The sequence below is a fragment of the Brassica napus genome, chromosome A6 (assembly GCF_020379485.1).
Source record: "Brassica napus cultivar Da-Ae chromosome A6, Da-Ae, whole genome shotgun sequence".
NCBI classification, from domain to species: Eukaryota; Viridiplantae; Streptophyta; class Magnoliopsida; order Brassicales; family Brassicaceae; genus Brassica; species Brassica napus.
Window position 1 is genome coordinate 3,041,334 of NC_063439.1, and position 24,103 is coordinate 3,065,436.

Genomic DNA, 24,103 nt, shown 5'->3' on the forward strand with positions numbered 1-24,103 from the left:
AGTATTGAAATCAACTCAGACAAATTGTCTTTGCAATGCTTCCAAGTTGTATTAGCTCAAGAGACTATAACAAACTAGAAAATGTGTTGCACATGGTTATTTATAACAAAGGATAAAATAACCCGTTTGGGATACATAATGAACATGAACTTGAACTTGGGATAAATCTAACTTTCATTTGAAGATTTTCTAAGCTACATGAAAACATTGCCTAACGACGAGGAACAGCACAATAGCAAAACCAACAATAGCTAACACCAGGATTTACTTTTACTAATCATATTGATTAGAATCCCTAATCCAATCTCCCTCAATTTAACCGCCGAAACCGTAGAGAGTGCGACCTTGCCTCTTCAAGGCATAAACAACATCCATAGCAGTGACAGTCTTCCTCCTGGCGTGCTCTGTGTAGGTAACAGCATCACGAATGACATTCTCGAGGAAGATCTTGAGGACTCCTCTGGTCTCCTCGTAGATCAAACCGCTTATACGCTTGACGCCACCTCGACGAGCAAGACGACGAATAGCAGGCTTGGTTATACCTTGGATGTTATCCCTAAGCACCTTCCTGTGCCTCTTGGCTCCTCCCTTTCCCAATCCCTTCCCTCCCTTTCCCCTTCCTGACATCTTCTAACAAAGTTCCTTTAGAGATTCTAAATATCTGAAATAACAAAATCAAACTCAATTGAGGCTCTTTGAGTAATCGATATAAAGAAGAAGACGATTCGATACCATAACCGGTGAATGTCTGTATATATATAGTCAGAGACGATCCGCGTGCTTAACACTACAGCCGTCGATTATAAATCTGACGGTTGTTACAATCGTTGACAGTAATAGACGGATCGATGACGTGGAATTTTTCAACTAGAGAAATAACGAAAACTAGCCAACCTTATTGGGCCTGTAATTACCCAAAGCTCGTACTGGGCCTCAGATAGCCTTCTACGTAAACCTGTACCCGTGAGAAAGGGTTTTGACTGATCTCTCTTTCTCTGTAGCCGTGATCGTCGCCGTATCTCCGGTGAGTTCTTATCTCTTCTGCTGCTGTGAGCTGTGGCTTGCTGTGATTGACATCCGCTTGTGTAAACTTTTTTTATATTTTGGTTATAATCAGTCTGATCTTTGTTTGGTAGGTCGGATTAAATAACCGGGAGCTGTTTTTGTAACCATGTTTATTACGAGATTTGTCGGGAGGAGGTTCTTGGCGGTGGCTGCATCCGCGAGGTCGGAGTCCACTACTGCAGCAGCCGCGTTGACTGTTAAGATTGCCAAAAACCCTCTCGAGGAGTTCTTTGAGTTCGACAGAAGCCAGGACGAAGACAAACCTGTTGTCTACGGTGCGTTTCCTACGTGGCATTTCGTTTTGGGAGAGTTTGTTCTATCTCAAGTGTATTATTGATTAATGATTGTTTGTCTATGGTGCTATGAAATTAGCAAATGTGGTATCTTTAAAGCTGAATAATCTACTAAGCGTGGATTGATTATATTAGATTAAGGATTGTGTTAGCAAAAAAAAAAAAAAAAAGATTAAGCATTGTTTTTTTGTTTTTTTTTTGGGTGTGTTAGGTCGAGGTTGGAAAGCTTCAGAACTGCGACTCAAGTCATGGGATGATCTTCAGAAGCTGTGGTACGTTCTTCTCAAAGAGAAAAACATGTTGATGACTCAGCGTCAGATGCTTCAAGCTCAGAACATGATGTTTCCTAACCCTGAACGCATTCCCAAGGTACCCACTACAAACCAGGCCGTTACTGTTAAGCATCAGAGTTCCAATTGAGTTGTTAACATAATTGATGAATGTTATGTAAGGAAATTTACGAAAATGGTTGTGTAATCAGTTCTTGGTCAACTTTGAATTCATGTGAATATAGGTGAGGAGATCAATGTGCCGCATAAAGCATGTGCTGACAGAAAGAGCTATTGAAGAACCGGATCCAAGAAGATCAGCTGAGATGAAGAGAATGGTGAATGCTATGTGATCAATCCCTTGTGCTTCTTTTAGCAACCGATTATAGTCAGTGTGGGTCTTGGTCCAATGATTGTGACTGTTATGTCCGGTGGTAAAAGTGTTTGTTTGGGTAGCTATATGCACGTACGTTTCTGTAAAACTGTGGTTGGTGTTTATTTCAGGAAACATGTTGGTCAGTTGATTCTGAGCTCTTGTCTTGGAATATAATCGAGAGAGCAAATAAAATGTTATTTTCATCTATTGTTACACCTTACTAGGCATGGGATTTTAAATCGAGTCAAACCAGTCGAACTGAACTGAAACTTTGGTTAGTTCGATGAGGAGTTCGATTCGATTTTGGCTGGTTTACAAAAAAAAATTGGTTTTCGGTTTGGTTCGATAAATTGTTAACCAAATTTCTAACCAAACTAATGGAATTAACCAAAATGTCTAACCGAACTAATTGAATTAACCAAAATTTCGGTTAGTTTAGGTAAAAAAAAATTAAAAAGTGGAATATCAAAATACCAAATCAAATTGATTTTTTTCTAATTCAATTCAGCGAGATTTTAGTAGACCCGAACTGCCAGAATCAGCCTACCTAGTGAAAACAGTATGTTGCACACACAAAAAAAAAGTGAAAACATAAATTATGCTTGTCCTCTGACTCAGAACTAGTAACCCTAAAAGCAAAACATCATTACCTTTGTGGGCCCTTAAGAAAATATATGAGCTGGGCCCAAATAAGCCCATATATTATCTTTAATTTTGTATCGGGCCCTTCAATATTCATTGGACAAAAGCCTCTTACAGTTTTCATAAACCCTTGTCCCAGCAAAAGAGTGTCTGTATTGATTTTCCTTCTCAGTGTTGCCGTGACCTTTCTACCGTCGCCCTTCTGCAGCCGTGACCGTCTCCATCAACCTCTCTAACTCCTGTGAGTTCGTTCTTCTTCGTGTCTCTTCCTCTCTGAGATAGTTCCTCTTGTTGTGTCTAAAACCACCGCTTCCTCTGCCCTGGGGTCAAATTAATCGTGGTCATTGAAAGATATTTGTGAAACTTCCATCAATTTTAATTAGCGTTTCTTTATTCTGAATGTTGGATTCTGTCAACTAGTAAACTAGTAGACAGTATTTGTCAGAAAACGTAAGGATTGAAGGACCTGGTTCACCTATTTTATTACATATGCTTGTGTTGTTTGGATGTTCTTTGGTCTTTGCCAAATCTCTGTCTACCGAAATTTAATTATTTTCCTACTCGCCAATTGATTTAATGTGTATGTGTTTATCTGATGGTCGGTTTGGTTTTCTACGGTTACTTTCTCTGAACATTTAGGTTATCTTTTTTTTTTATTCAGTGTCACATCTTCTGGCTGTTTCTGAACAAGTATGATGGAGGAGGAGATTAAAAAACCGGGCCTGGTCGAAACAATAAAGAGGTGAGTTATGCTTATTCCATTATCACAAAAAAACAGTTATTTGCTCTATCGAGAAGAAAATAGGTTGACTAAGCAATGAATCAATAACCACAGTTCTTATACAGAACAAAAAAAACGATCTTGTGTGTTTAGTTAGATATGATATACTTCACGTTTTTGACTGGTCTCGTTTTGTTATTTTGATGTGTCTCAGAGAAGCTCCACAGCTAGCAACAGTGTTGAGAGAAATGAAGGAAGGCCTTGATGTTGTTAGGAGCAAAGTTGAGGCTCTCACTGCAAAGGTACCATCTTATAATTTTACATCATTTTTTTTATTTCGTCTTTAAAAATTAAAATATTTTCTCCCTTTTAAGGATTTAACCAAACTATTGTCTCTGATTACTTGCATCTGCTATGTACCCTTCAGACAAGAGACACAAAGGCTTTCAGACTTATTCATGTTTCACTACATCTTGATTTTCTTGTTTTTTTTTTGCTTTTGCAAATTATATAGGTAAAAGCAGACAGTTATCCGACAGCGGATGGGATGAGTTACCTCGAGGCAAAGCATCTGTTACTTCTAAGTTATTGCCAGTGTCTCGTATATTATCTGCTAAGGAAGGCAAAAGGCTTCTCTATCGATGGCCACCCTGTTGTAAGGAGCCTTGTAGAGATACGAATGTTTCTAGAAAAGGTTTGCCTTGTCTTTCTTTTTTTCAACTTTCTCCCTGCCAAAACAAGACCATGGAGTTAAATCATTTATCTTTTGAATAGATTCGTCCCATAGACAAAAAGCTTCAGTACCAAATTCAGAAGCTCACCACAGCCGGTGCGTCTGTAACTGAACAAACCCTCTCTGAGGGAAAAGAAGCCGAAAAATCTGAAGATGTTTCTAATTATAAGCCCAAGCCAGACTTGCTTGCTGACAAAATGGAGGATGAACCATTGGTAAGCCTTATTATCCACTCTTACACTTCTGTAGAAATATGATTTTTATTAACCGTTTTGGCCTATGGAAATGTAGGATGGAGTTTATAGGCCTCCTAAGTTTGCTCCTATGTCTATGGATGATAAGACGTCAAAGCAAGAGAGAGATGCTGCTAGAAAAGAGAAGCACTTCTTAAGACAAGCTACTGAGAATACATACATGAAAGATGTGTTGGACGAGCTCGAGGACAGGCCTGAAGAGGTGGGTTTGGAAGGAAATTTTACTTTGCATCTGATATGAGTGAGTAGCTGTTTTTAATTTGTGTGTGTGAATAATATATAAACAGATCAGAGACTGGCATGGTGCTGAGAGCAAGGAACAGAGGAAGTTCATAGCACAGTATGAAAGACAACAAGAGGTTGAAGAAGAACTCTTTGCCCGAGCACCTCGCACTAAGGAGGATAAGAAGAGAGAGAAGCGCTTGAAGTCACGCAGTGGGTACGTTTCTTTGCTTTTCGGTTTTCAACTGAATTGATGTTTTGATTAATCTTTGTGAGATGCACGCAGGTTGCATGGACTTACCGAGAGTTTTGACGACGAGTTCAAGTTCTTGGATGAAGATGGTGATAAAAAGCAATCAAGCTTTGGTGGCAGTGGCCGTAAAAGTGGAGGAAGATCCAAGAGAAGAAAGGTATAAGTCATTTTTTTTTAATTAGTTTTGATTACTAGTCAGTCGCTAATGTGTTTAACAATGTCTTGTTCATTGTTTTTGTCGCAGACGAGGCATTGATATGGAAGGATACAACCATAGACTCATCATGTTGTTGCTACACTGTCGTTTTGCTTTGTGATTGTATTGAGATTTTTGTTTAATGTGAACACACGGTCAAGTGCACTCGCAGTAATATTCGGAAGACCTTTTCTCTAGTGCTAAATTTAGCTCATTTCATCAAAAACATCGTTTTCATTTAAATAAGTGATGTAACAAAAAATCTGATTTGAGTAAAAAAAAGAAAACAAAGTTGCATCAGTCTCTCTTCCCATTTGCCATGGGAAACAGCTCAAGCTCCAACACCAATCTAAGCAACCCTAAGAATAGGCTTCTAGAAGAACATCACCACCACGACAAGCTCAAAACTCACAACCCCACTTCTCGTGTCTCATTCCTCAGATCTCCACTGCCATGGCTTTTCATGTTCCTCTTCTTCCTCCCGTTGATTCTCATCTCCACCACCGGAGGAGGCGGACGCAAGACTTGCAGCCCCACCTATCCACATTTGTCAATCAAAGACCAAACAAACTCATCCTCTCTTGTCAAAGACCCTGAGGAAGAAGAAGAAGACGACGATGTCCCTCCACGTGTGCCTTCTCTCTACCCTCGCCGACCAAGGATGTTCAACACGACGCTCGATCACGTCGTGTTCGGTATCGCCGCGTCTTCCGTTCTGTGGGAGACGAGGAAAGAGTACATCAAGTCATGGTGGCGACCTGGCAAGACACGTGGCGTTGTCTGGATCGACAAGAGAGTCCGTACTTACCGTAACGAACCACTCCCTCAGATCAGAATCTCACAGGACACCTCACGTTTCCGGTGCTTGCTTCCTCCTCACTCTACATTATATATAAAAACCTAACGTGTATGACAAGGAAACCTAATTTCAAATTTTTTTTGGTGTTGCTTTAGGTACACGCATCCGGTGGGAGACAGATCAGCAGTGAGGATATCAAGAGTAGTGACGGAGACGCTACGATTAGGGCTTAAAGGAGTACGGTGGTTTGTGATGGGTGACGATGATACTGTGTTTGTGGTGGACAATGTGGTGAACGTGTTGTCGAAGTACGACCACACTCAGTTCTACTACGTTGGTAGCTCATCAGAGGCTCACGTTCAGAACATCTTCTTCTCCTACTCCATGGCTTTTGGTGGGGGTGGCTTCGCCATCAGCTACGCTTTAGCTGTTGAGCTCTCGAAAATGCAGGACCGTTGTATTCAGCGGTACCCTGGTCTTTACGGTAGTGACGATCGCATCCAAGCTTGTATGACCGAGCTCGGCGTACCACTAACCAAAGAGCCTGGCTTCCACCAGGTAAAAGATTATATGTATTCTTCTCCTTTTAGAGTGTGATTGATTGGTTACATATTAATGAAGTAAAGAGTGAAAAAATAAAGTGGAAATGAGATGTATGAAAAATAATAAATCTGGAGTAAACTTTTCAATTTCACAAAAGGTAAAGGGGAGACTGACTATATTGTTTTCTCATTTTTTTAGAGTAAATGAGTTGAAATTAATTTTTACTTGATTTGTTGAAATCAGAGTAAAAGAGATGAAATAAATTTCTATCTATTTTATTTTGTACTAACTATGCCATACAGTCACACCTTTAGTTAAGAGTTCTGTTCGATCGAATGTTAGTACGAAGATGGGTCTTTTCATGTACAATGAATTTTTTTGGTACAAAAGTTAAAAATAATTTGAGACTGTTACTGTTGCCTGTTGGTATGGCTGCGTATCTGAATGTTCCGTTGATGGATATGTATGCAGTATGATGTTTACGGGGACCTGTTGGGACTATTAGGAGCCCATCCCGTGGCTCCTTTGGTGACGCTGCACCACATCGACGTAGTGCAACCTATATTCCCTAAAATGAAACGCTCACGTGCCCTTCGACACCTCATGTCATCGGCAGAACTCGACTCAGCCAGCATATTCCAGCAGTCAATCTGCTACGACCAGAGCCGGTTCTGGTCCATCTCTGTATCATGGGGCTTCTCTGTTCAGATAATCCGAGGCATCATTTCACCTCGCGAGCTAGAGATGCCTTCGAGAACGTTCCTCAACTGGTTCCGCAGGGCTGACTACATTGGCTACGCGTTTAATACTAGACCCGTGTCTAGACATCCGTGTCAGAGACCGTTTGTGTTTTACGTAAACTCGGCTAAGTATGATGAAGGACGTCGCCAAGTGATTGGATACTATAACTTGGACAAGACGAGACGGTTCCCTGGATGCAGATGGAGGCTGGATTCGCCTGGAAAGATCGATTCCGTCGTCGTTTTGAAGCGACCTGATCCACTCCGATGGCACAAGGTAGGTCCAAAACTTCATTTCCACATCAATATATTTTATACATCAATTTCAGGTGATTCCGGTTTGGTTTAGAATAGTTTCAGTGAAAACCGACTTGGTGTTTGATAATAAACCGGTTTGGCTGTATATCAATTTCAGTTATACCGGTTTCTTTTAGGCTGCTCCAAACCGGATATTGATTATATAGTTTCTAACAATAGCTAGTAGAACCGGCTTGGTTCCACAACAATATATCAATTTCAGTTATACCGGTTTCGTTTAGGCTACTCCAAACCGAATTTTGATTATAGTTTTTAACAATAGCTAGTAGAAACCGGCTTGGTTCCACAACAATATATTATACTGGTTTCGTTTAGGCTACACCAAACCGGATATTGATTGCAGTTTCTAGTAGAACCAGCTGGTTTTAGACTATAAACCGGTTTGGCTAACGTGTTTAATTGAGATCATAAAACCCCCGTGTTGCAGTCACCGAGGAGGGATTGTTGCAGAGTGTTGCCGAGTCGGAGAAACACAACGATGTATATTTGGGTCGGAAACTGCGCAGACGGAGAGATCAGTGAGCTCGAACATCCTAAGCAGTAATGGTCAGATTGGATACATTATGTATTTCTTCAAAATGATTTTGCAGATTTTTTGAAAACATAATGTATTTTGTTCACAACGACTTTCATCATTAACACTACCGATTTTAACTATTTTCTTTTAATAGCATATACTTTGGATTGTTCAAGTATAGTTCCAACGTTTGCCATTTTATCATCATGGTTTAATCTGAAAATAGATGTATAATATATATATATGTCCCAAAACAAAATGGTTTTTGTTCTAAAGAAAAAGGAAGCATGCTACAACATACATACAACAGAAGCCGAGTCAAAGATGTACATCCACCAACGAGATGTTAAAAATGTGACTTGGTTTGTTTTTATATTATAATATAACATCCACCCATTATATCTTGGTGAATCCAAAAAAACTAGATTTGATTTATTTTTTTTACCATTTTCTTCCTATGAAGACCCATCAGATTCGGCTTCTTTGACTAGATCCGGTCTTTTCTCCTCATCATCTCTGCGAAAAGAACCGTTCCTTCTCCTGCTGCTGCTAGGACTATTCGGATCGTACTTGGAAGAAGCTAAGAAGTTGAGAGCCAACACTACGTCTGATACAACAGGTCTCATGCTTGGCTGCTCTTGAACGCACATCGCTGAGATTGCAAGCGCTTGGTACAATCCTCTTACAGGGTATTGTCCTTGAAGCAATGGATCAACCATTTTCGGGAAGTTCCTCCTGTCTTTAAACAACGGTCGTGCCTGTAAGGAAGAAAGAACATAATGAGTGTTGTTGGGGTCACATGACCCCAGTAAAATTGGAGGGAAATCTTTTTTTAGTTTATTTTTTCTTAAATTACTATAATATTTAGTCACACCCCACTAATTTATGTTTAAATTTTCACATGCCCCCATTAATTTGTAAAAAAAAAATATAATATATATATATATATATATATATACATATTATGACCAGTCAAAAATATTTCGAGCTCAGCCACTGTTATAGCAAAGATTATTGAGAGACTATAGAACATACCCATCCGACCAGGTTTTGATCTTTTCTCGCCTTTGTATTATCAATAGCTTTCCTTCCAGTGATAAGCTCCAAGAGGACTACTCCAAAGCTATATATATCGGATTTAAACGTGAGCTGACCCGTCATAGCGTAGTCAGGAGCACAGTATCCGTACGTTCCCATAACTCTCGTTGAGACGTGAGTTTTATCCCCGCTTGGTCCGACTTTAGCCAACCCAAAGTCAGATAGTTTCGGTTGATAGTCTTCACCAAGCAAGATATTCGAACATTTGAGATCACGGTAGATCACAGGAGGTTTCATTCTATCGTGCAGATACTCTAAGCCTCTCGCTGCACCCGCTGCTATTTTCATCCTTGTGTTCCAATCAAGTGGCTTTTTACCAGAAGGAAGATCTGAAAATAGTAAAAAAAAACGATATAGAGAATTCAAATAAATAACAAAATCAAGTAACGGCTTAATCCTATTCAAAGCATACCGTGTAGATGGTCTTCAAGAGATCCTAGAGGCATGTACTCGTAGACCAATAGTCTCTGATCACCTTCAGCGCAAAACCCAATAAGCTTCACTAGATTGGGATGGTCAGCGAGACTTAGTGTCAATACCTCAACCACAAACTCTCTGATTCCTTGAGCTCCATTACGGTCAAGTTGCTTGATTGCAACAACCTAGCCACAACGAATTTTGTTCAAAAAAAAACTCTGACAATCAAAGCTACTTGTTCAACAAAGATACCTGATCTAGTTTCTCTATTGTTCCCTTGTAAACTTTACCAAAACCTCCTTCGCCAAGGAAACAATCGGATCTAAAGTTCCCAGTGGCAGCTGCAAGCTCTTGGAATGTAAAAGTCTGTGCTTTCTTCCCTGTGGCTTGGTCGTTCAAATTCAAACCCTTGACGTCAAGAGCTAACTGATCCTCCTTCTCCTTAACAACAACAACTCCTTCATTATTTACATCTCGATATGGACTGACCTTTGTCGAATCTACAATCACATGGCAAAATAATCAAATTAATTATCTTGTGACTTAACCATAAATAAATAAACACGGCAATAAAATAAATCAACTGAAGATTCGATTACAAATAGGTAACAACAATAACAATAAAAACCCAAACTTTGACATGTGTCTCATTTAGGACAAGACAAAACCTAACTCGAATGAAAAAAATCTCACTTATATGGGAAACAGTACACATGCATCAAACCACCCTTAATGTAACTGAGACAGATAGCTTTGAGCAACGATTAAACGGTAGAAAATCACTCTGTACCTGAACAGGGTTGTGACTGATCGTCTCTCTTATCGCTTGTACCACCGATGGTCTTCTTGTTTTTCACAGTATCGTTGTTGTATTTATCTTTGTTGGGCTCCGATCGTTTGCTCGATCTCTTACCGCATCCGAAACAACCCATCAAAAGCAATTCTCTTTGTTCTTTTGTTTGATCTTCTCTTACTCTTCCTCGTCGGAGAATCAGAAACACAAACTCAAACACGGGAAAATCTCGAAACAGAGAAGAATGAAGAATTGCGAAAAAAAGGAAGGAGAGAGAGGAAAGAGCTTTTAGTGACAAACAGAGAAAGCTTAATTCTTTTGTCTTTTTGATTTATTTATCGTAATAAGATAAAACGTAAAATTATCGTATACGGCAAGGTCTATTGTACGCTAAAACATTCTTCTAATGAAAATACGCCACGTCAAGAAAATGTTTCTTCTCGTAGAGACCGTATCAGGAGGCGCCACGTAAGAGATGTAAATATGTTAGGCATGGTCAACTTTGAGTTTGTCATCTTACGACCGGCTGATCGAAACAGGCACCGTCGATCTGACGTGGCGGCTGGTTAATGGAGCTATGTATTTGGGGTGATTGATTTATGTCACTTCTTTGATTAATATTGCTGGGACCAGCTCGTGTGATACTAGTCATTCTATTCTATTGTGCTTTCAATCTTATTCATCCACAGTTTCACAGTTTTTTTGGGTAAAAATCAAACTAGTGGTTTCAATTAACTTTAAAATTTCATCTAATCATATCGAATCTGACTGAATTAAACTATTTTTTTTTCAAATGTGTATTAATTTATTTATGGATGATAGAACATTTTTGCGACATTTTTGTAATAGCTGTCAACTATCGGCTATCGCCTTACGGGTGACGTCGGTGCATAGACAATGGCCAAATTACTCATCGTTTGATTTTATTTTTGTAAGGAGGTGAAAAACAAAATGACGTCAGAGTGGGTCCCACGTTTTAAATCCACGCGCTTTGTTTGTCCTAACTATATTTTTTTTGTTTTTTGGTTGGTTCAAGTCTCACCAGAAGGACTTTTCTAATTAATGGGACACAGGCAGGCATGCATGCAGAGTGGCCTTTTTGTTTTAAATGGTTCCAACGGTACTGTGATTAACTACGACGCGTTTCAGCTGCTGGCTATGTTACGAGGGAACCATTTAAAGCCAAATTCAAAGGAAAATGCGACACGTGTACATGATATTAATGTTACTCCTAGCACTTTAGAGCAGTTTAATTTAATCTCATTTAATTAGGCTTTAGTTAGGCTACCACAATAACAACTCCCTCGGTAAAATATTGAAATTCTGTTGACCTTCGAGGCCTTTAAGACATCAACGAGACAGATGATCTTTTGCTGGCAAACATTTTGTTGAAAGCATTTACCTTTTGTCTATTATATTTTTGCTAAAACATAAAAATAATCGTATTCTACGTTAGAGCTTCTCTGCATTTTCACCTATATCCAACGAACGTTACGTAAGGCGTAATTGTCATATTCTGCTACTTCACACAAACTATTGTTTATACGGAACCCGTGATCAATTTTCTTGGTGTTACCACGTTAAAAGACTTTTGCTTAACGATGATATTACGTTATTAGTTTCCGACTCCCTGATGATGCATGCATTAGCGAACTAGTCTCGTCCATGCTTAAAATGCATAGAATTACAACTTTTGTGGAAATAAACAATCAGTTAACTCATCTTTTCGCTTCAAACCTAGTGCACCAAATTTTGCAAAATCATAATAAGTTGCCTTATAATGTTTATCTAACCTAACATCCTCATGACAAGATCATTGTGCATGTTGCAGACAACACGTACGAGCGTCGAGCAGCGGTAACGAGTATCCATTTATCATTATAATCAAAAATCGGTTATTGTTGCATCTTGTCTAATTGTTGCATCTTCTTATGAAATTAGAAATTAAAGATGAAAATACAGATAATAAAATAATAAATAAATATGAAATTTGGTTATATTTAGTGCTAAGGAGTAATGACCATTCTTAATTGGAAATTGTCATATGTTGGTGTGTATTTAAAATTTTAATGTTATATGTACTGCTCTATATGCTCGTATCATTTATGTATATGCAGCAGCAGTATAACATGTATGGAATATAATGTATATACATGCTTTTCTACTTCGTGTTGTATAATGACGTAATTGTTCTCTAGTGAAAAATAGATAATTAACATTCAAGCCAAACTAACATTATTATTCTTGTTTAATATTACTCAAAACAACATATGGATACCACACATACAGACGTACACAAAACACCATTCATATAAGTTGATATGACAACAACACAAATACGTCTGCAATCCATGTGTGGTTATAAATATATACGATATTAGTTTAATCAGTCTTCCTAACCGTAATTGTATTGGTCCAGCATTTAAAATTCTAGTCATTTTTGAATTTGAATTGAATTGTGTAAATATCTCAGATTTTCAATCAACGTTTGAGTGAAGATAAGTTTAAATTAGCAAGTTAATTCGGTCTAGTTGCTTTCTACATTTGTTTGAAACATTAAAGAAGATAAGTTTAAATTAGAAGTTAGATTGGCAGCTCAAGTTATTTAATTAAGAAAGGAACATGTAATCTATAAAAAAGTATGGTTATACAGAGATAATGCTTATTAATTATTTGGAGCCAGCATTCATATAACTAAGACGTGTTTGGCTTTTTGTAGTAATAGGGTTTCGTTTAGATATGTTTTCACGTTTATTGACACACCAAAAATATGTATACATATGAAGATGTTGACTTGCTTGGTCCAATTTCGATTTGTATATTGTATACAAAATCACCAAATAGTATGCACAGCTAGAATATTACTTTCCGGCATAGTTTAACGTAGCATATATTAAAAAATCGGCTAGTTGCATGAACGAATACGAAAGTTTGATAAACCAGCTATGCAGCTTTTGTTTTTGGGCCAAATATTTGTAGGAAGGAATTGTAGTACAAATCGTGCAGTTAAAGTTTCATAAACTGTAGACAAGTCGTCACAACACTAGATCTGTTTTTTTTTTTTGACAACACACTAGCTCTGTTAATTAAAACACTAGGTTGTAGATTATATTTCAAAAGTTCACCTATGAGGTGGGTATACACACTGTCACATGAATTTTCTTATTGAGTTGGGATATGTTTTTTTGGAATTTGGTGAAAGTAGATATTTTAGGCTGATTATAGCCAAATTAGCTTGATCTTGGATGGTTTGGTCGGTAAGAAATTATTTGTAGATATATTATACGCTAGCTCATGCGAGAAAACGTCTTACATAGATATATGTTCGAATGCCATTTCACACTTTAGAACAAAAAAAAATCTAAATTCTCGAAATGTATCATCGTTTTGATTTTTTTATGATATATCATAAATGTTTTTATATATAACTTAAAATAAAATCCAAACGCAAGCTCTGGAAAAGATGACGGTTTCCCATGGTTTCTACTTTCTATGAGGAAAATGGAATAGTCAGAAAATTTGTGTTTGTCGAGTTATTATATACGTATACAACACGCAAAAGCTTGTCACTTTCTTCGGACTGCATAATTCACTGACAATACAAAACACACACTAGAATACTACTAACCATTTTCACCTATTTCTCACAGCTTCGAATAGCACATGGTTTGGCGGTCAAGCGTCTTATATTGTGGGAGACCACTTATCCTGGAAGTGTAAAGACTCTCTCAAGATAAGATATCCTTGATCTCTTGTTCATCCAAGGTTGTGTCCTCAAAGTCGAAGCTGAAAGTAGAAGGACAAGTTGGTTCTCGTTAATCACATAGAGATGACTGGCCAAGTAGGGCTGCTTCAACGCTTCCTCTACTTCCAAGTCAATAAAAACATTTTTTTTAGTATTTCATATTTATACCATCCCAAGGCAAACAAAAATACGGGCAGCATCTGTGATATGCGTTTCTCTAAATGAGTGTTTGTTTGAACGTGGGAGTTGCTTTACGTACTTCCGAGAATTATTGCTTCTCAAGAAGTCAAGATCAGTCATCTAGTGAAACTTAGAGCTAACAATACACACAAACAGAGAATTGCTTGTAACATGTGTTTACCTCAGTGCTAAGTTTCAGCTGCTGAACAATATACACATCTTCGAACCTCATTCTCTGGTGGCTCCATTTATGTTTCATTTTAATATCCTGCGTAGATGTGTGAACACGATAATTCAACTATACATCATATATTTACACGCGATTCATCAAACCAAATGGAATCAGTGAAGAAGATATTACATACATGTGGCAAAGAAGCTTGATCTCCCGGAGAGTTCTTTCAGCATCAACTCTGTTGTCAAACGCGTTTTCTATCTTCTTTATCGAAGCCTCTTCGTTTGTTGATTACACAAGAACTCAAGAAGTCCAATTTGGAAGAAAAAGATAACTTCCTTAGTGGCTACTAGTGTCCTACGAACTCGGATCAAGTATAGTCTTAAGATAAATAAAACTAACGAGAAACAAGTCTAAGACTGTTTCGTATCTCATGTAACTGTTGGCTGTTGCTAAGCCGGAGTGAGAGGAGATAAATTAGTGGCTCATTTTGCTTTTGGTGGGCTAAATTAAGAAGAAGCCTTTTTATTTTGATCTTTGGGAGTTTTTAAGTTTTTTAGATCATTTCCAGTGGTTTACTCTATTTTTTTCTCTATAATAGAGTTGGATATTGTTTCAATGGTACTCTATTTTAAAATGAAAAATAGAATGATGAACAAAAGAAAAATTACTCTATATATAGAAAAAAAAATAGGTTTACACTATTATAGAGTAGAAAAATAGTACAATTGGAATATTTTTATTCTAAACTCTATTTTAGAGGAAAAAATAGAGTGGGATTAGAAACTATCTTTTAACTTTAAAATAAAAAGGCTTTTAGATAAGATGTTTAAGAGTCGGTTCTTAACGGAATATAAGAAACTATCTTTTAACTTTTAAATAAAAAAGTTAAGAACCGACTCTTAAACATCTTATCTAAAAGCCGGTTCTTATTTTTTTAGTTAAAAGTTAAGAGACGGTTTCTAATATTTCCCTACGAATCCTATTATATCATGCTCTTAGAGCATCTCCAAAAGATACTCTATAACTTCAAATATGAAGTTTTTTGCTCTCCAAAAAAAAACTTCAAAACTTCAAATTTGAAGTTTTGAGTAGTGAAACTTCAAATATAGAGTTTCACTCCTCAAAACTTCAAATTTGAAGTTTCACATTTTTATTTGCATTTTGGTCCCTACAATCACACATCACTTTTATGATTCATAAATATTTTCTCTTTTATTGTTTTAATCCTTAAAAAAATTATATCTCATAAATATTTAAAACTTTGTTTACAAATTTTAAATTTTACACATAAAATTAAAAAAAAATTTAAAATATTTTAAATTAGATTTAAACAACAATAATATACAAAAGAAACTTAACAAAAATGATTTTAAAAAATTACATGAAGACATAACTATTACACAAATTTAAATTTTACAACAACACTAATAGTTAGGTAAGTTTGATCCGGAATCTTCAAAATTTTCAAATATTGTCCAAAGTTTTTTGTGTAACTGAAGATGGTTGTTATTGTTGTTTTTGATGTCTTCTTCGTACAATTTTTTATTATTCATATCGAATATATATATTCACGAGTATTAATATCATCGAAAATAAATTAGTCTTTTAGCGATATTTTATGTTTCTTTTTTATTTTCTTGTTCCGATCTTATGTATTTACTAGTATCAATATCACCCGATTTTAACAAGTTTAGCTCGTAATCTACGAAGTAAAAATGAGGAGAGCCATTTTGACTTCAAAATATACTAATATATCATATATGCATTACAAAAATCATTTTATGGAATAAGGTATTTTGTTTGAAGTTTAATATTAATTAAGTTATTTTTATTTAAATTTTATATTTCAATAGACTATTTTATTAATTAATATTGTTGTAATATGTTTATATATGCGCTAGTTATTTATAAAAGTTTTATGAATTCAAATTAGTTATGACAAATATAAAGACCGTATTATAAAATACAAATAGTTTTGAATTTGAGTTTGAAATTTTGCTTTTGGAGAAGAAATTCAAATCTAGAGTTTTGAAAATTTCAAAATATAATTTCTGCTCTTAGTCATCTATTTCCACCTTTACTTAGGTTTCACGTGGACAAACCTAAGCCTTTAAAACAAAATGATGTGAAACTAAACGATGTGAAAATCTTACGGCTTGAGGATACTGAAAGGTAAATTACTTTCACATCATCTGTTCTTTTTTCAACGTTTTTCCTCACGACTTATCCTTTCAAAATCATGATTCTTGCCTGTGTGACCTAACCACGCTTACCTAACAATTACAGTTTACAACCATTCAACCAAAACCATTAGTACCAAATTTTAGCAAAAAAAAAAAAAACCAAAACCATTAGTATTGAATTTCAGTTCCTATTTGTCTAAGTCAAAGTAAACCGATACGGACCAACTCATAATTACACCCTTTTTAAAACCAATCAGGGAGTGATGGTTGATAAACCTTAATAATCGTCCACTGTGACGTTATCATTTTCGTTAGTCCAAACGGAATCTATTTGTGCATGGACGCGTTCACACCAGCTGACGATTAAATTAACGTAAATGCCCACCACCAAACATCTCCGCACTATCCACACCCCGAGGCTAATTTCGTCATTTCTCACAAAAATCATAAATCAAAATCCTCGCCTTTATGGTGGGCCCGCCACACGAAGCATGTTTCCTCCAATAGCACCTTGCCAATTATATGCAAAAATAATTTCGAAAGATTTATTCTTTTCCCACCTATAAACCACCAACTCAGCAACTCTCACATCCGACCGTCCATTTGAAAATCGCGCGTTGAATCTCCACCGTCGATTAAATTGTCGAATATTGACCACACGATATCCGTGATCCGACGGCGTCTAGTAGATCTACTAGAACGTTCGCTTCCTCTTCCCCGCTCGAAACAAGCCTTCTATATATATAAAGACTTCCTCTCCACAACGCTCTAAAAAATAAAGTACTCGTGTTCACCTCGTGCCCATCCAGATTCTTATCTTCTCTCGAAAAAGGTAAAAAGAAGAAAACTCTCTCCCTCTTGCCTTCGATTCGTCGTTTCTGCTTTCGTTTAGTGGATAGGATCATCGCTGTGCGTGGCTTTATCTGAGCTGAATGATGCGTTTATCTTAGTAGATCTTGGATTTGTAGCTACGGTTTTCGCTTTAGTTGATGTTAGCCACCGTCTTCTTAGGCTTCGTGAGCTCATTCTCGTTGTGTTTCTTTGAGATTTTTTGCTGTTTACGAGTAATCTTGAGCTGAATGATGTGTTTAGCGTTGTAGATCTTGGATCTGTAGCTACGGTTCGCTTTAGTTGATGTTAGCCACCGTCTTCTCGAGTTTCGATGAATCAGGATTCGTGAGCTCACTCTCGTTGTGTGTTCTTTGAGATTTTTTGCTGTTTACGAGTAGTGGTTGTTATGCTGGGCGTAATCTTGAGCTGAATGATGTGTTTATCGTTGTAGATCTTGGATCTGTAGCTACGGTTCGCTTTTAGTTGATCGGTTCTTCGAGGTTTGATTGATTAGGCTTCTTCAGCTCACTATCTTGGCGTTTCTTTGTTATATAGCTTGCTGTTTAAGAGTTTAGCTTGAACCTGTGATTGATTCTCTCCAGGATCTGTGTTTTCTCTAAGGATTTTGCTTAACTCTTTCGTTTTACTTGTGATTGATTTTGTTATGACGATGTACTGAAGGCTCTTGCTGTTTATGATTCTCAGTAAGATCTGTGCGTAGATTTAATATTGGAGCTGATAAACCTGAGCGTTTGTTTTTTTTTTCCAGGTTTTAGCGAAGATGACGAAGAACTACCCAGCTGTTAGCGAAGAGTACCAGAAGGCTATTGAGAAGTGCAAGAGGAAGCTGAGAGGCTTGATCGCTGAGAAGAACTGTGCACCAATCATGGTTCGCCTCGCGTAAGTAACTTTAACCGTTTTCTCAAGTATGTGCAATGTGTTGTTTCTCATGTATGTGTGATGTGCTGTTTTCTCATGCTTGATTTGAATTGCAGATGGCACTCTGCTGGAACATTTGATTGCGCCTCGAGGACTGGTGGTCCGTTTGGAACAATGAGGTTTGACGATGAGCTAGCTCATGGAGCCAACAATGGTCTCCACATTGCTCTTAGGTTGTTGGAGCCTATCAGGGAGCAGTTCCCTACCATCTCTCATGCTGATTTCCATCAGGTACATGCTTTACCTCTTTGGTCAGTGGTTGATTTACTCGAGGATTTGGATTTTAACTCACCATGTGCTAATCCATCTTTCAGCTTGCTGGTGTTGTGGCTGTTGAAGTCACCGGTGGACCTGAAATTCCTTTCCACCCTGGAAGAGAGGTTAGTCATGTAGCGAGAATATAGCCGTTATTTGTAGGAAATACTGTGAGATTTGATTGACTGTTACTGACATTCATATCTTGGTTTCAGGACAAGCCCCAGCCACCTCCAGAGGGTCGTCTCCCTGATGCCACAAAGGGCTGTGACCACTTGAGGCAGGTCTTCTTAAAGCAGATGGGTTTAACTGACCAGGACATTGTCGCTTTGTCTGGTGCCCACACTCTGGTTAGTATATCACTCGAACACTTTATCTTTTCTGTTGTTTCGGATATACAAGTTCTGACGAATGATTGCAAATTATGATAAACGCAGGGAAGATGCCACAAGGATAGGTCTGGCTTCGAAGGTGCCTGGACTTCAAACCCTCTTATTTTCGACAACTCTTACTTCCAGTGAGTATCACAAGCTTCCAGTCTCTTAGGTTTTGATTCATCCAGGATTCAATGCTGATATGTTTATTAACCGATCATCAGGGAACTTTTGAGCGGTGAGAAGGAAGGTCTTCTTCAGCTCCCCTCTGACAAGGCTCTGTTGGACGATCCCGTTTTCCGTCCTCTTGTTGAGAAATACGCTAATGTATGCATCCTTTCTTTCTTAACTTCATAATCTTTTCTTTGAGCTGGTTTAGAGACCTGATGTTGGGTTTATCACAATTTAAAACAGGACGAGGAAGCATTTTTCGCTGATTACGCTGAGGCCCACTTGAAGCTTTCTGAGCTCGGGTACTATTTTGAATCTCTGAATCTGAGTAGATGTAAATTGAATAGTATTATGATATTCTAAATTTGAATCATTGGTTGCAGGTTTGCTGATGCTTAAGCTGTGTCGTTCCTTGTGTGATCCCCCGACACTCATGGCTGTTTTTGGGTTGGTGGAGGGTTTGCATTACGTTTGAACTTTTGTCATTTGATTTGCTTAATGTACTCGGAAGGATCTTCGTAGCTTGTTTTTTTTTGGGTGGTATTATGAGTTTGTCGCAGTTCTGTTGCTCTTTTGCTATGATGCTCTCAGACAATTCTAATAAAACAATTATTCTCAGCTATTGTATCTCTTCTGCCGTGGTTGTTAACCTTTTTGTTTGAAATCTCCTAAACCTGCCCATAAACTTTGAATAAAAAGGTTAATGATAATGTGGCCATATCAAACAAATTGTCAAACCATTTAAAGTTTTAAAACCAATGCCTTTGGTATGGGAATATTCAGAGAACCATATTCATATGCCATTGTCTCTGTTTCTAGGCTACTTTAGTAAATGAAACTTAGACCATGACTAATCCGGAGTTTTTAGAGTGGGATTTTTAGCAGAAGTTATCTTAACTTTTTCTAAAAACCCCATCCTAAGAGCATCCCCATTGAGGGATCATTCAATGGGTTCACACACATTCTTATATAAAAAAAATGTTATTATAATTGTGACTTATGAATCTGTCTCTTCCAGTTTCACCGTAGTGAATCGGTTCAAGCACTGTAGCGCGGGCCCTACGACACATGGTGGCCCGTGATTGGTCCAGATTTTAATTTTTTTTAAAGTAAAACAGAAAAATAAAAACATTAAAATAATAAAAAAAGGAGAGGTTCAGAAGTGGTTCACTGATGTGCTTGCTCTAAGAATTTCAGGTTAATCATGCTTTTAGGTACCGGATTGCTACTATTGTGTATGGGCTTTTCCGCTGGATATTAAAGGAACTTGGATTGTGGTAAATTGCTTTTTGATGGACGGACCCCTAAAGAGGGACATGTAACTCCGCTTGGTTGCTTTTGGTAACTATAGTGTTTTCTTTATCTTTAAACTACTTTTATGCTATCTTTTGGGAAAAAAAACTTTTGTTCCATTTGTATTTCTTTAATAATTGTCAGACCTTACATCTATGATCCAAATCATGGACAAAAAAAATAATTTTTCATCTTTGGAGTTTCCAACTAGCTAAGCTAGTTTACCCGGTTGGACTCCTCTTGCGGATTGTTATTTGTATCTTGAAATGTCCCTACTGCCGAAAATTCCTGAGTGATCTACGTTGGAATCAGGTTGTGAAATTAACTAATTGGAACTAAATTCTTGTGTTTCAATGTTGTTTTTTCAATGCACTTTAAAACGAGTTTTTAGAAATAAATTTCTTACACGTACTAGTATTACGCCAAGAACACTAAAGCGCATTGCTCCAATCATATCTTAGTATTCATGTATACTAGAAAGTATGTGACTGGAGCGACAAAGAGAGAAATGTAAGAGTAGAGTAGCTTTTTGCGAAACACATTCACACCGTGTAGAGTTCGAAGCTGTTCTGTCTTTGTGTGTGTGGGAAATTGGCTGTAATATTACAGTGAACTCCTCTTTCAATTCCGTGTGGGTCACTTCTGTTTTATACATTGCTTTTGAGTCTCAAAAGAAGTTCAAAGCAATTATGGCTTCAAAAGAAAATAAAAAAAACACTAATTGAAAACAAAAAGAATTTAGCTGTACTAGTTAGTGTAAGGTAAGACAAATTAAGCAATGCTTTGGAAAATACTGTATCATATACATAAAGCCAATATAAGTAATAATTACGAATAGTTGTGGATTTGACAATATTTTGAATAATGTGACGAGTTTTTGAAAAATCATTCATGGAAATATCAACAATTTTTTGTTGTTGCTATTTGGTAATTTTCAAAGTTTATAGCAGCCAATCTGAAAGACGACGTGATTTTGGTGTGTCTGTTGATAATTTCAAATGATCAATAAATTGTAATAAATATTGGATACGATATATGTTAATGTTAGTTTTGATAAATGTCAAAATTATGTAGCTAAGTATTATCAATAATAGAAAATATCAAGTTGTATATGTATGTAATTTACTTTGTTCATTCACTGACATAGACATAGGTAAAGTATATAAACAACTTTATATTTTATATTCTTGATAAGACCAAATCTAACTACATACTATTGACCAATAAGAAACAAATATATACGAGTGTCTACAATAATAAGTTGTAACATTTTTTGCCAATCTTAAACTAACTCCTCCTGGTTCGTTAATAAACATCCTAGAGTCTTACTAAAAACATTGTTATTTTCACGCTTCGTAAACTATTTTCGTACACAAGGAGGAAATTTCAAAGACATGCATCGTTGAAACCATAGTCAATGGGTCAAACGTATCATTTATGTGGTGCGCAACAAAAATAATTAGAACTTAGGTTTACATCACTAACAATTAGATGTCACGATTAAATATTGGTCTATAGTCAGTCCCTTGGGGGTGACATGGTTTATGGACACTTGGCAACCTCTTTGTGTTTCCCTTTCCTAGAGGGAATCATTTATACTTGGGGTATATTCTACAATCGTATTGATTCATTAGAGTCCAAATACTTTGACTCCCATAATTTTTTTTTTGAATTATACACAGGTATCCTGGCTCCACAGAAGTGATCCAGACTAGTCAAGTATTGCCACGTGTCGGTCCTCTGTCCCTGGCGATGCCGAAATGTTAATTTTCCAGTGGTTGGGATTCGAACCCAGGTGGCGGTACTCACAGCTGTAAGCCCTTTACTACTAGAGATAGAAGCTCCAGTTTTTAATGATGGTTGTGGTGGAAAATATATAGTTGCGTGTTAGTAACACAAATATTTTGCAGCCGCACACGCACGTATAGGCCCGAAAGTTCGTGTCATCAATCCAACCTAGTAGAGTCTTATTGATAATTTTCCAGTAACGATCTGATATAATTAAACTGGCACGAGAGTTGTCGAAACAAAATAAAGAAGCACAAGAAAATGATTGGTGAAAAAGTTACTGATCATTTGATCGGATGATGATGATACTCTTGCACTTATAGCATTTATTGAGTCCCAATCAAACTACCCTAGTGTACACGATCCAAAAGACAATCTTTGACCAATTAATGAATGAATCCGAATAGGATACATCACTTTTCCAGAATTAATATTCTAAAGTGGCACTTCACATATTGTTCCACTAAACGAAAGACGTTAAAAATAGTTTCCACTCAAAAACTATAAGAAAATCGATGTTTATACAATATGTCTAGTGTCTTTAATCTTAAGTACCTATCGTGCGTGGATATACGTAGGTGCGATGCAATATATACTATATTTGTCCCCCTGAAGTCTCAAAACCCGAATGATATATTATGCAGAAGACGTACCCTACATGCAAAATATCGACATATCCAAGCACACTAGAAGACAAAGTGACCGCATTTAGTTTTACCCCATTTGATCATTTTCTTCTATAATTTTCACATTTTACGCGAATTCACCAACATTACCTTTTACCTTTTCTTTTTAAAAAGTTCAACATTATCCACTCTAATATTAACTCTGTTAAATTTCGTTATTCTATAAGAAACCAGTTAGTGTGATTTTTTCAAAATATATATCACAAAAATAGTGGAAGGAAAAGAAAATCTTTAGTCATTTTCAAAAAGGATTAGTTGAGAGTACGAATAGTAGAGATATAGATAGCAAGCTGTTGAAGGTGGAAGCAGGAGCACACCCAATAACTAGCGATCCCACATGATTATACGTGTCATTCTTCTATTTATTTCATTACCAATTTTTTTCTTATTAATGTTGGTGAAAACCTATTGAATAAATTGATGTTTTGGGACCGCTAAGTATCAAACCTCGATCCAGTATATGTTTTCTTAATGACTCTTAAGTCTTCCCACAGTTCATTTTTTATACTAAATTCTTATTGAGATTTTGGAAAATAAATGTACTTAGAGTCTAGTGTTTTTGGATTTTTCATATGTATACCGCCACTTCTAAAGATAAGTCGTTCAAGTAGAAAGTCTTACGAAACTACGCATAACTAAATTACAAAGGAGTTCCAAGAATATTGGTTAATACAAACAAAATACATTTCAGCATAAATTAGGCAACCTACAAAATCACGTGGTGTATTTCACATTTTCACTAATTACTTAAGTAGGAGTACGACCTCCAAGTCACCGGTAACGGTAAGTATGGGAAATATAGTTTTTATGCATCAGGTACTCCAAAATTATACTACATCAAGTGCTATACATTTAGTGTACTTCAACCTAACTAAAGGAGACGAAAATATGAAATATACAATTTTTTCCTGTAATCCGCACGTGGTTTCCGTTTGCCCAAAGACCCGTAATCCGCACGTGGTTTCCGATTGCCAACCATCTAATCCGCTGACCCGGAACCAGCCGGCCCTAATACCCATTACCCAAGGACCCGTCACCAACACCGCGATAACTTTAAACTTAGGGAGAGCGTAAAACATTCCGTGGCCACATGGGGTATTCGAATCCGGATCCGTATTGGTGTGTTAACTACCTCAAGACCACTAGCTCACCACCCCGTAGTTTTTTTTTCCTGTGTTTTGGAGTCGCTTAACAAAATCTTCATAAGCAGAAACTATACTCTAGAATCTAG

At 37.0% G+C, this 24,103-nt stretch overlaps 6 protein-coding genes and 1 long non-coding RNA gene across 11 annotated transcripts; 4 read left to right on the plus strand and 3 right to left on the minus strand.

Annotated features, from left to right (window-relative positions):
* Positions 1-72: 72 nt before the first annotated feature.
* Positions 73-682, minus strand: LOC106346382 (histone H4). The gene has a single exon (XM_013785692.2). The coding sequence runs from the start codon at positions 625-627 to the stop codon at positions 316-318; it is 312 nt and encodes a 103-aa protein (XP_013641146.1). The 5' UTR covers positions 628-682; the 3' UTR covers positions 73-315.
* Positions 683-934: 252 nt separating this feature from the next.
* LOC106346381 (39S ribosomal protein L47, mitochondrial-like) lies at positions 935-2,210 on the plus strand. Its single transcript, XM_022720568.2, has 4 exons — positions 935-1,024; positions 1,137-1,340; positions 1,570-1,727; positions 1,873-2,210. The coding sequence occupies exons 2-4, from the start codon at positions 1,172-1,174 to the stop codon at positions 1,978-1,980; spliced, it is 435 nt and encodes a 144-aa protein (XP_022576289.2). The 5' UTR covers positions 935-1,024; positions 1,137-1,171; the 3' UTR covers positions 1,981-2,210.
* A 518-nt stretch (positions 2,211-2,728) lies between these two features.
* On the plus strand, positions 2,729-5,250 carry LOC106361515 (neuroguidin-like). Its single transcript, XM_048782036.1, has 9 exons — positions 2,729-2,886; positions 3,307-3,387; positions 3,581-3,668; positions 3,881-4,060; positions 4,141-4,314; positions 4,391-4,555; positions 4,641-4,792; positions 4,862-4,985; positions 5,073-5,250. The coding sequence occupies exons 2-9, from the start codon at positions 3,338-3,340 to the stop codon at positions 5,082-5,084; spliced, it is 945 nt and encodes a 314-aa protein (XP_048637993.1). The 5' UTR covers positions 2,729-2,886; positions 3,307-3,337; the 3' UTR covers positions 5,085-5,250.
* A 75-nt stretch (positions 5,251-5,325) lies between these two features.
* LOC125610148 lies at positions 5,326-8,400 on the plus strand. The gene is made up of 4 exons (XM_048782035.1): positions 5,326-5,885; positions 5,979-6,381; positions 6,838-7,383; positions 7,852-8,400. The coding sequence occupies exons 1-4, from the start codon at positions 5,344-5,346 to the stop codon at positions 7,966-7,968; spliced, it is 1,608 nt and encodes a 535-aa protein (XP_048637992.1). The 5' UTR covers positions 5,326-5,343; the 3' UTR covers positions 7,969-8,400.
* Positions 8,186-10,569, minus strand: LOC106346378 (probable serine/threonine-protein kinase PBL5). The gene is made up of 5 exons (XM_013785688.3): positions 10,247-10,569; positions 9,709-9,956; positions 9,452-9,641; positions 8,977-9,368; positions 8,186-8,699 (listed from the first exon to the last, which is right to left on the minus strand). Exons 1-5 carry the CDS (start codon positions 10,386-10,388, stop codon positions 8,397-8,399), a joined length of 1,275 nt encoding a protein of 424 aa, XP_013641142.2. The 5' UTR covers positions 10,389-10,569; the 3' UTR covers positions 8,186-8,396.
* A 648-nt stretch (positions 10,570-11,217) lies between these two features.
* LOC111198817 lies at positions 11,218-15,353 on the minus strand. Its single transcript, XR_007340154.1, has 3 exons — positions 14,540-15,353; positions 14,356-14,442; positions 11,218-14,035 (listed from the first exon to the last, which is right to left on the minus strand). It is a non-coding gene; the product is annotated as an uncharacterized LOC111198817 (long non-coding RNA).
* A 1,772-nt stretch (positions 15,354-17,125) lies between these two features.
* On the plus strand, positions 17,126-19,727 carry LOC106346376 (L-ascorbate peroxidase 1, cytosolic-like). 5 transcript variants are annotated; one of them, XM_013785685.3, is made up of 9 exons: positions 17,126-17,367; positions 18,136-18,266; positions 18,362-18,536; positions 18,620-18,685; positions 18,776-18,910; positions 18,998-19,077; positions 19,159-19,261; positions 19,349-19,407; positions 19,489-19,727. In XM_013785685.3, the coding sequence occupies exons 2-9, from the start codon at positions 18,148-18,150 to the stop codon at positions 19,502-19,504; spliced, it is 753 nt and encodes a 250-aa protein (XP_013641139.2). In that variant the 5' UTR covers positions 17,126-17,367; positions 18,136-18,147; the 3' UTR covers positions 19,505-19,727. The 5 variants fall into 5 exon arrangements, with proteins under 5 accessions (XP_013641139.2, XP_022576292.2, XP_048637995.1 ...); XM_022720571.2 differs by lacking the exon at positions 17,126-17,367 and adding an exon at positions 17,407-17,551; XM_048782038.1 differs by lacking the exon at positions 17,126-17,367 and adding an exon at positions 17,407-17,444.
* Positions 19,728-24,103: the final 4,376 nt, after the last annotated feature.